Below are 12026 nucleotides of genomic sequence, written 5' to 3'. Positions count from 1 at the left end.
CAATAATTATCCACAAAATACCTTACTCAATAAAACTTTAGGAAGTTTTCTTTCTAGAAAAAATCATTTGTCGGAGGTTTTCCCTAATTTTATAAAGAAAATGCAATATATTTGCAGAGGTAAATTTTCCATTTATCATCCCATTTTTCGCAGTGTATCGCTCGGCAACAAATTTTTCATTCGGCTTTTTTCTTGGGCACCACTGATTTATGGTATTAAATCAATGACAGAGATTTTCTTGAATTTAATCCCAAAATACCCTAGAATTTAATACCACGAGGTATTGGAGCCCTTTTAATACCAAAAGTATCACAAAAAAGTATTGATTCTAGGGTATTTTTTTTCTCTGTGCAGAAATCGTGAAAATAATCCATGTTATTATTTATGCTGATCCAAATATGATGAGGCCTTGGTATAGGCATCTCAAATCAATAGATACCGCACACTTTGCAAAAAGAATTATTTATAAAAAAAACTGGTTAAAAAGTCGTAACCTGCACGTAAAAAAATCAACAAAAACCTTTCCTAGTGTAAAGTTTTCGATTCCGATTTACACAATTTAAAGTATATTAAAACCAATTTTATTTATCGTCTTATATTTAGGAAAATCTCGGGCATATTGTAATGATCCTAAATTGATAGAATAATTATTTCAGTAGTGGTCTAAATCTGGATATTCGAATCCAAAGCAAACAAAACGTAAAATTCCGATTAAAGGGGATTAAGTCTTAATTTGCAAGCTGTTCGATAATTTATTATCTTGAAAAAGATAAAACAATTAATTTTGAATATTCTTGCAAATTTTTGGATCAATTGAACCCCAAAATTCATGAGAAAAAATCTGAATTTTGGCCTGAATTCCCTAATTCGAAACATCTTCTCACAAAAGTGTTTCGACATTGTCGAAATTCACAGATTCGAATTACGAATTCCTTGGTCATCCATGCTATTCGTTATTTGACTTCCATGGACTTGTATTTGTCCAGAAATGTTAAGAAATTCCTCCGTGATCAACAATTTTAATTGAATAAAGAAACCAAAAAACCAATACCTGCCTCTTATGAGCATATTTTGCAAAACTTCCGAAATGCACAATGCAATGTTTCAGGATTATTCAAAGGGAATTTGGTTCGTTATCCGTTGAAGTAATAGGAGATTATTTAGTCAAAAAAAAAATAGATTTGGAATTAATTAATTAGAATTATTTAGACGTAATAGTCAATCGCTTCTTGTTTTTTTATTCTTCTTAAGTCTTTATATTCTTTTATTATTTTTCTTTTTATTTTTTTCTCTTTATCAAAATTGTAAGAGGGATAAACTCCATTTTATGATTAAATAAATATTCTATTCTATATTATTTAATGCTTTTTTCATGTCATTTATGCAAACTTTTCAAATAAGTTGTATTAAGTACATTATTCAATTGGTATTTTAAGCATTTTGGGATTGTTTTTATTCCATTATGTTACCGCATAGCAAGAAATAGAACTACTCATCTGAAAATCTATCTCTTCTAAAATGTATTCTTAATCAATCTCAAGATTTAGAAAAATAACCCATGGTAATTTACCTCTAAAAATAAGACATTGTGAGGACATTTTTGTGATTAAAATTTGAATCAGGTGGAAACAATGATAAAAAAAATACTTTTTAAAAGTTTTCTTTTTGTGATCGAGTTGTCTGTAATCCATAAATATTATTGATGTATTTCAAAAATTTATTTAATTTAATATCGTATCAAAAAAATTGTTTTCCAAAGGTTTATCATTTTAAAAAGTTACTTAAGTTAGTCTCTAAAAAGTAGATCATGCGACAGGATAGTGGTCAGATTACTGATATGTTTTAAGGTTACTCTCAAAACCTCTTCTGCCGTTACTTCTTCGTAAACTTCTTGCAGTTAACCCCAATGATTTCATACACGTTCAACTACCACAGCACAGGATCCAGCAAATTCTGTAATCCGGAATTGGATAGAGAGATGTTTGGTCTTGTCTTTGGTTAAAAGATTACCACCAAAAAGTACCAAAATAACCCGTAAGACAGTTCATACAGTTCCTACAGTTTCGAATTATACTGCCGCTCGAATTTAAATCTGAGCCTAAAGGTGCGTATAGTCTGAAAATTTCGTAATTAAACAGAGAAGACTTTATTTTCAGACACTTCCACTTCTAAAGACTTCTAAGCACTTCTTTAAGATGTACACCACTTACGACACAATATCTCCTCCTTGTCTTAAACAGTTTCTTAGCCTAGAAGCAAACTTGGAAGTCTTTTTGGATTGGATGCCTCACTCAGACAAAACACGTAAAAGTATATTTTCTAAATTGTCAGGGTTTCTTCGAACTTGAGGTTGAGTTACATAGTTAAATTACTCTAATTCTATAACAAATTGGATTTACTGCAAGATTTGAGATTTTACATCTTGTTTGACATTTACTCAAAATAGGAAGTATTATGGGTATCTGTATCACTTCTGATACTTTTACAATATGGATGAAGAAGCCCAAGGTCTGTATAACGTCGTAAGTCTTTCAGAAGTCGTCTATTCATGCAGTTATTTTACGTATTTAAAAACTATAAAAATAATAATATTAACAGTGAGTCGAGACACATACCAAGCAGCTATAAAAATAACCATAAGCCTCAGTTGGTCAGTGTTGAAAATCATTCTTTTTTTTTAATTTCAGAGAGCTTTTTTCTTAACACGTTTATTTACATTGAGTTTGAATGTCAGAGGCCCAACAGATTCAAATAAATAAATAATATCGAGAATATTATGACAACTATATCTTATAGCAAGTGTCTCGGCTTATAAAGGAAATCTAAATCTTGGCTAATAGTGTATATTTTATTTTATTGAACAAATATTTAAAATGTAAATTATGTAAATTATTATTGTCGTAAATACTATAACGAATTTTGGAAAGAAAAATAAACAGAAATTATAGTAAAAATGTAGGGAAATCTTTCCACATTTATTTTTCCAATAATATTTTGTGAATGGTTTAACACTAAACCTACCAAGACCCGGTCAAATTGACCGGTTTAAAATTACCGCATATTTAAACGGTACAATGTCACTAACAAACTTTATGATTTTCTTTAAATATGCATGTAAGTACGTAAAAGTTTGTGCTTTTTTCATTGTGATCATTTGATCAAAATGATCATTTGACGAGCATTTAGTGTACTTGACAAACATTTGTTCGTAAATGTTCGTAAATACAAAAAAGTTACTAAAATTTTGTCATTTGTTCGCAAATTTTTTCCAGACAAACAAAAGTCTATGAACAAGTGTTTGTTAAAGAACAAAAATGCTCTTCAAGTTTCGAAGATGCAAATGATGTTGCGAACAAAATTTGTGAAAAAGTGCAAACTTTTACGAACCATCTTGTGGGTTATAAGGTAAAGTGCCCTCGTTCGACCGGTAGATTTATTTATTCAATTTATTTATATTTACTATAATATTTTGCGTATGATCTATCATTAATAGGTCAATCATTAGGTCATGAAACATTCAAAAATTGTCCCACTACAGGTCGAATAGAGGAACCCGGTCGAGTGAGGGCACTTTACCTTACTATTTACGAGCATTTCGTAAGTTTCCATTAGAAATTCACAAACATGTACGAACAATTTTTCCAAATCGATCCCTCAGAATATAAACCGAACAACTCGCGAATGGCCAACTTTTTGGGAGAGCGATTTAAAGCTGAGATTTTACATGCTGATCATAGGATTTTTAAGATTTGGAACCCATATAATTTTGGGAATAATTAACTTTTCGGTATAATATTCACGGGGAAGGTAAAGGGTGTCAAGTAATACCCGAAAAGCAAAAAAACGAATTTTGAAAAAAATTGAGTTGTTCGGATTATATTCTGAGGGATCGAAATAATCTTTTCAGTGTATTAAAATTTCTATAAATTACTTAATGGTTATGAAACTTACCTGTTCTTTTATAATTTTCCCATACACACATTACCATAAGCAATAAATTGTTAGCAATTCACTTGTCGTCTCACAAAAAACGGGCACAATTAACCCCTCGGAAATATCACTGACTGAGAGCCACCCATTCGAAAGAGAAAGAGTGGCCAAAAGGTGGAGCAGCAAAAAATGGGCACCTTTCCGCCAAAAAGCAGAGGGGTTGATTTATAAGGGAAACATGGCGAATGAAAAGTGTAACGGCTGCTTGCCATCGACGTCCATCATGGATCTAAAGAGAATTCCAAACCCGGTTCTTGACAGACGAAAAGAGGGAGTTAAATGTGAAAAATATCGATACAGCTAAATTTTTCAACTTTTCTTTTATTTTTCACTTAATTTTTCTTGACAGCTTGGCGTATACATAATGTTCGTATGTTTTTTTTCTTTTTTTTTTTAAGACTTGATTAGCTTTTCACTTCCTTTTTCTTTTCAACTTAATTTTCATCATTTTCTTTCGCCTTTCAATCTTCTATCTTCTTTTTTTTTAATGTTACAGCGTTAATTTTATGTCCATTTGAATTATAATTACTTCTTTTTTAGATTTTTTTCTTTATGTAATATTTTTTTTCCTTTAATTGTTCTCCATGATAAATACAAGTAATTTATTACAAGTTTATTTTCTTCGTATAATTTTTTTCTTTCCATGAAGAAATTCTTTTTTTTTTGCTTTGCTACAGAGTTTGTGAAAAAAATTAAATAAAAAATGGAATCTCTGTTTTTTTGAGCTATTTTTAAGTAAACAAAAAAAAACAATAAAGAAGAAACAAGTAATAAGAGATGAGTTTTTTTTTATTAATTTCTTCTGTTCACTAATTTTTTTTTAAAGATTTTTCTCGTACTATCTCTTCTGCTCCTTCTTTTCTTTTTTCTTTTTAATTTTATAATTGGATTACAAGAAATACGTATACGATTTTTTTTTGTCAATATTACTTAATATTATTAAGTCTCAATATAATAATATATAATTTTATGTAATAAATATTATTGATTTACTCTCTATATTTACTTCTTTTCTCCAAATTACTATTAATACACTTGCTGTATCTTTTTTTCTTTACTCACAGAGACAAATATATTAATAATAATTTTTTTTTGTTTTTTTTCTGGGATTTTCAATTTTTCAAATTATCAATGCTGCATCAGTTAATTTTAATTACTCAAAAAATTTCTATTTACACAGTAATTTTATTAAAATGCACGGCCCTTTTTTATTTAAATAGAATATTTTAAGAATTTCCATGATCAATTCTTTCGGCTAAACTTTATTTTCTGGTTTTTCATTTACTATATCGCAAGATTTCATTTATTAAATTTCTTTTTTTATTCTTTTTCACGGAAAGTGTTTTAGTTTCTGTTTTTTATAGTTTACTAAGATTCTTTTTAAATGCTGTGGGTTTCTGTTTTTTCAGTTAATCTCTTGCCTTGCTTTTTCTTTTAAATTTCTACTCTAGTCAAAAAATTTATATTTAGTACATTTTTTTTCAATACCTTAGGAAGGTGTTTTATCTTCACTTCTATCTCCAAGATTCTCGTAAATATATAGACTTTTTTTTAAATCCTTCAATAAATTATTACAGATCGTATATCTTACAGAAACTTTTTCTGTTTTAACTATTTTTTTCTGTTAATGCTATTATTCTTTTTAATTGATTGAAACTTTCGGTATACAAATTGTGTATTTTTTTTTCACTATACATAAAATCACAAAAAATATTCGGCATGAAAGAAATTTTGAAGTATTGGCTCTCTTTCTGGGCATGTTTCCTTTATTTAGAAAAAAAGAATATTTTTTTTAAAGGGGAGTTTTTATAAGTTCATTTGTTTTTTTCAAAAATTACGTATACAGTGTTACAATTCATAATGTTTTTTTTCATTAATGTTTCCTCGTAAATTTTGGCAAATATTCAAAAATGTTCTTTCGAAGGATAAGTGGGTGAATTTTTGTTTATTAAATACTTTTTTTTTAAAAATTTACATTTCACAATCAATTCGTATAGCGTCAGTTTTATGAAGGTTTTCTCTGTCAGTGATTTGCGTTTCATCCGAAAAAGAATTTGTGCCTAATCACTATATGCAATTTTTCTTGATCTACGGCTGTTGTTTCCTATCGGTATACCCTACATTTAATTAGAAAAAGTATGAGGTTTCATCTCTCTATGTGCCTACAATTTACAGGGTTTTGCTTTCTTCATGTCTGAAAATATCCCCGGAATTTCCAAAAAAAAGGGGTTAGCGGTGTAACATAACCTCAACACCACAATTCATCTTTGCTTCCTAACGACAGTTTTTCGCAAGAGATATGTTGCATCACATGATATTTCTTAAGAATATCAAAGAGTTTCACCTTTTTACACAGGACTTTTTACACGAGATTCAGTTGATGCTGAGTGAAATAGGGTTAAATCGGATTTACCTTTTTGGGTCCGATCTGACGCCACAGTGCTGAGCAGTGACGTCCAGGGGGGAATTCTGTAACCTTGTGAAGTTATCAACTGTCAAATATTTGTTGAAATAGCTTCACGTGAAAGGATGACTTTGAGGTTATGTGTTTCACTTGTCAATTTTTCGCTTTCAATCGTTCACTAAGCGTTCACAGAGTTAGAGAATTCCTACCCAGGGGCGGAATTCTGTAACCTTGTTAAGTGATCACCTGTCAAATACTAGTTGAGATAGCTTCACGTGAAACGATCACTTTGAGGTTATGTGTTTCACTTGTCAATTTTTCGCATTCAATCGTTCACTAGTGAAGCGTTCACAGAGTTAGAGAATTCCTACCCAGAACTTGCACTTCTTAGGAATGTCATACGTACTTCGACGACAGCTGCTTGGCCAATTCGGTGTACTTTAGGAATTTGGAATGTGGACTCTCCTCAAACGATACACCACTGCCCGGTGGTGGACTCTTCGTGGGAACTGAAGCTGAATTTGACGCCGAAGCTGTGGTAGTTGAGGAAGTACCCTCCCTTGAACTACTCGGAGCCACGCCATTCCCGCTACTCACAGGTGAGCTCTTAGGCGACGACTGTGACGTCGTTGGTGGGATCTGTTTCTGACTCTTCACCGTTATGGGATCGGGGATGACGTCGTCCTTGACGAAGTGCATCTTCGACAGATGGTGACGATAGGCCCCTTTGGAAATGAAAGGTGTATCACAAAAGGCGCACTTCATGATCGAATCCGACGTCATAACGGCATCATTGCAGGCCCAACTGAAAGCCAAGATGGCACCCGGAGCCGTAGCACTCGTAGATACATTCGGATTGTTTGACGCCAGCGATGAATTACTGGAGGCAGAATTTGTGCGGGAATTTTGATTCGTCTCGGTTTTATCACAAAGCTTCTGAAGTGCTGCCAAGGGATGCGAAGTACCCTTCTTTCCCGAACCCGTTCCACCTTCATTTGCAGCTGCATTGCTACTTCCCCCGCCAGCCAGACTGTCAAACATCGAAGATAGCGCTCCTAGACTTCCACCAGCTGCGGCTTTCTTCGATTCTCCTGCATTGACTTGAGACCTCGGAGTTGATCTATCACTCCCAGGACTTGCAGCTGGTGTCACTGGGGTATGCCGGGGACTTGGCATTGGACTAGAAAGGGAACTGGATCGGATTTTCCCACCATCAGCATCAGCCTCTGAGTCTCCAGTTCGACTCTTTGGGCGAGCATCATCAACATCGTCAACTTCCTTCTTAATCGTAACCGTTCCACTTGATGCCTCTTCACGATCGCGTTTCTCTTCCTCCTCAGGTTCACGCTTGATCTTCACCGACGTTTCACTGAGATCTTCAGCCTCCTGCTTCTCAGGCGTGAGTCTCGGTGTTGACGACTGCAGAGGTTGATCTATCTTCCTTTCAGGTGTCAAGGAATCCACACGACTACTTCCACGATCAGAGAAAGAGCTAGATTCACTACCACTCCTCTCTCGTCGACCATATACTTGCTGTTGCTGGTAACTTCTGAGCAAGTTCATTGTCTGATGGTCAATTAATGGTTTCGTGTAGTCAACACTCTCATCGATACCTAAGCGTTTCAAGATACTAGATCCCAATGGTGCAGAATTCTGATTCGGACCCTGAATTCCACTTCCGCTGTGCCTTGATCGTGTGTCAAAACTCTTCTCAATCAGTTGTTCAATGGCATTGAGAACAGATGGGGAAGATGAACTCTTTTCCTGCGAACTCTCTTTGGGCGAGGACAAATCCGCAGCATTCGGAGAGATATGCCTAGAAGCTGGAGATGGTATCTCGTCCCCTATGCTCTTTCTACCATCCCGACTACCAGGAGTCAGTGGACTAACACTCTCCGACGGTGGAAGAATACTGTTGGCACCAGAAAGAGATGGCGGCTTCACTCTATGGGAATTGATAGCTCCGCCAACACATTGCCTGATGTGTTCCACAAACAAAACCGTATCAATCTTATCACCGCACTTTTCACACGTTATCCTACCCGATGCGGCCTCTCTCATAGTCTTGGACATCATGTTGGTTTCTCCATTCTTGAAATCATGCTGAGCCCTTTCAAGTTCCAGAAGTTTCCTTACGGGCAGAGATTTTTTCCTCTTTTCACGGGTTTGCCGCCGTCGACCACCACTTTCTGTGATGGATCGCATAATGTGTTCTTTGTAGTGGGCATTCTTGACCATGTGATTACTGAGATCCTTGAGGGATGAGAAAGCCTGATCGCATACTTTGCAGGTGAGAACGGCACTGACAGTGCTATTGGGTCCGGTATTTTGGTTGGCACTTGAGCTGTTGGGATTACCCGGACCAGCTGGACCCTTACCGTCCTCCGAAGACTTCCAGGATATGATCTGTTCCTGCGAGATGATGTTTGTGTAGTGCTGCGTCTGCTGCATGTGACTAGTCATTTCGGCGAGAGATCGGAAACTCTGTCCGCACCACATACACTTCAGAATTTGCCGTGTTTGCTCGGCACCCTTACCCAACCAGACATCCTGACCACGGACAAGTTTCCTTGGCAGCGGCATGGTCTCCTTGATGAGGAGATTGAGATCCGACGAAGAGGGTTTACCCGTTGACGAACTGGAGCCAGATGAGGAGGAAGAAGTTGGTATTGGAGGATGAGGCTGAGCCTGAGACATACCTCCAGATGGTGGTACGTTTACACCACAGTGCTTGGTCTCTTTCATATGAGTCGTCATGGCGGCCAAAGAGGGGAAACTTTGCTTGCACCAGACACACTTCAACACATCCTTAGCTGAATCAGCTCCCTTGTTGAGCCAATGCGACTGCCAAGCACTGTGCCTGCCCCCACCTCCTGAACTCCCCCCACTACTCACTGCGTTCGCGTCACGATTTAGTGATCCTCCATGTTGTTTGTAGATATCTTCACCACCCAATCGACTCAGTTCTGACATTTTCTCCAAAGCTTTTGTGGCGTCATTTGGTGCCGATCCCATTTTTCCCTTAGCACTGGCCCATTCGGCCGCTGCACTGTGATTCTTCGGAGAAATACTAGCAGCTGCAACGGCTGCTGCAAAGTACGGTGTTACGGGTGAAGTCCATGGTGATACCACAGGTTTGTAGTCGATTGGCCTAGCTTGCTTACGGCTCGGCATCTGTGGCGAATGACTATCTGCATTCCTCTTTCTATTCACCGACAGATCTAGCGGTCCGTTATCAGACTTGTTGCTCAGATTCACAGCATCACTATCACTCTCACGCGAGTCGGTACTCTTAGCGCTACGCTTTGTGCTGAAATCCAGCACGGATACGTCGCTGTCTAGGTGTGACCCGAGCGACAGCAACGGCGGCGAACCCGCTCGGGTGAGTCCCGCCGTAAGGGAGGAATTGAACAGAAGTCGGTTTTGCTGGGCTGCTGCAGCTGCTACACCAAGGTAGGCTGCCATTGCAGCAGATTGCGGTGGTAGCAGTGCTGCAGCAGCAGCGGGAGGGAGTGTGGCGGGTAGGGTGATGGCCACAGGGCTTGTGGCATTGCTGCCCGTCATACCCCTGCCTGAGTACATGGAGTCGTCGGAAGGGCAACGACCGCCCACTGATGAGTCTCTCGACAGGCATCGTGGACTCGACAGCTCACTGAAAAGATAGAAAGGTTTCTACGTTAGGCAAATGTATAAAAAAAATTAGTTTGAAATTTAGTAAATTTGAAAATTACTAAAACGTGAATCAAAACGACAAATGGCATCGGATTCCTATTAAGGCATTTAGCATTTGATTTAAAGAAACTGTCAGCACAAAATAGAATTATTTTATTTTGGGTCCCAGGTCATGCAGATATCCTGGGAAATGAGATTGCGGACAGACTATCAAAACTCGGTAGGGAAAGTACTTTCATAGGACCTGAACCTGAACCTGTGAGAGGACTACGCAAGGAAACAAAAATTGATCAATTAAAGATTATTGTTCGTAAGGGACACAAAAATATTGGGAAAATGGATTCAATGGACATTTTTGTCCAATTATTGGACTTCCTCAGGAAATCAACAAGAACTATCGTTGGATTACTTACAGGACACTGGCTGAATGCCCATCTATTTAAGATGAACCTGGTCGACAGCCCGATACGCAGATGGTGCAAAACTGCGCATGAAACAGTGGGACACTTTCTAGGATATTGTCCACCGCTATCTTCACTTAGACGCGTAATTTTAGGACAAAACATCATATATATACTTCAGGGATTTTCAGATTATCTGATTGAGTGATCTACTCAATTTCAGCATCGGAGGAATAAATGAAATTGGGATTAGGGATTAGACGTTTAGACATGCAGAGCTATCTGCTCAATATGACTGCATCCCATTCCAGGATACTCTCAACAAACTACAAAGCATTTACAAACATATAGTAATTACGGATTTGGGCAGTAGGACCTAAAGGACTAATACCACCAATACGAATTTATCCCGGATATCTTATTGTAAGCAGCCTTGTTGTAAGAAGTTGTAAGAAGGTATTAGAAAAAGGAATAGGTGAGTCATCGCAACTCTTTAGTGAAGTAAATCGAATAATAAATACTGGCCTACGAACATAAGGGACGACATAAAACGAGCAATGCGTAATTCTTTTGGTAATTCTGTGCAATGATTTCTGAAAGGCGATACACGACGACAGCCTATGCAAACCATTGTGAAGAGACCGTCGACCTACGGGCAGACCTAGGGCAAGGTGGCTAAATCAGATTCAGGATCTTGCCTGGGAGTACCTTGGGATTGATCGCAAACATCTTCCTGAAGTGGCACAGGATCGACAGGCATAGGCTGCTAATTTTAATGTCCCAGGCCTGAGAGTCCGATAGGGATAAACGGTTGAAAATGAATGAATGAATAGGTCACGATGGTGTCTGAGATGGCTCAATGAACCCTATAAGATATGGCTGTCGACCTGCCCGCAACAGGCAAACTCTACATTTTGAAAACATAACCTCGGTTGCGGCTAGATCTGTTGTATCTGCATTTCTTTTGTATCTGCATTCGGTGCAAGCTACAATACAGACGTCCCCTCTTGCGTGAAATGCTGACACAAAAGAAATGCAGATACGACAGAGGCAGACACAACCGACGATAAGTAGCCTAGGATCACCTCTATGGCAAGTTCTCTTTTTTATATAGAGCGATTTGAAGCTAGCTCCTTTAGTCAGCTCACAGATCCGATAGGAAAAAGTTATTTAGTCTGAAATCTAGTGTATTTATCCCTCCACAGGGATCATTAACTTCCAAAAGGGGAACAGGCCCTACTTTTAAGTCATTTCGCGTGACGGTTGCAAAAGCAGAGAAATTTCCATACGTGTTTGCACGTAAAAGTGCGCTTCAATTCCTTAGGCCACATGTCAGAGGGGTGCCTAGGATAATCTTTTGAAGAATTCATTGGACCAGGGACCGCCATGATCCGAGATCGAAAACATAACATGCCTGCAAAGTCGGCAGTCTTAAATTTAGAGTAATGCTCGAATATGTAAAAACTTCAGTCGCATTCTGACCACCAGCATGTTATTGTCGTCCAGTGTATATATACGTAGTTATTTTGTGTCCAGACCCTGTTTCCCACCCATTACTT

General features: G+C 37.3%; 1 protein-coding gene across 4 annotated transcripts in view; it reads right to left on the bottom strand.

The window, feature by feature from the left end:
- Positions 1-4291: 4291 nt before the first annotated feature.
- The window catches only part of LOC129798472 (protein tiptop), a 359823-nt gene continuing 352088 nt past the window's right edge, over positions 4292-12026 (bottom strand). For all 4 annotated transcript variants that reach the window (XM_055841626.1, XM_055841627.1, XM_055841625.1 and 1 more), the window contains one exon: positions 4292-10046. In XM_055841626.1, coding sequence (XP_055697601.1) covers positions 6791-10046 — 3256 coding nt within the window. In that variant the 3' untranslated portion in view covers positions 4292-6790. The remainder of the gene's footprint in view (positions 10047-12026) is intronic.

Source organism: Phlebotomus papatasi, chromosome 1, assembly GCF_024763615.1.
Source record: "Phlebotomus papatasi isolate M1 chromosome 1, Ppap_2.1, whole genome shotgun sequence".
Classification (NCBI taxonomy): Eukaryota; Metazoa; Arthropoda; class Insecta; order Diptera; family Psychodidae; genus Phlebotomus; species Phlebotomus papatasi.
The sequence above is the reverse complement of the archived record's forward strand: the minus strand, read 5'-3'. Positions and strand labels throughout refer to the sequence as shown.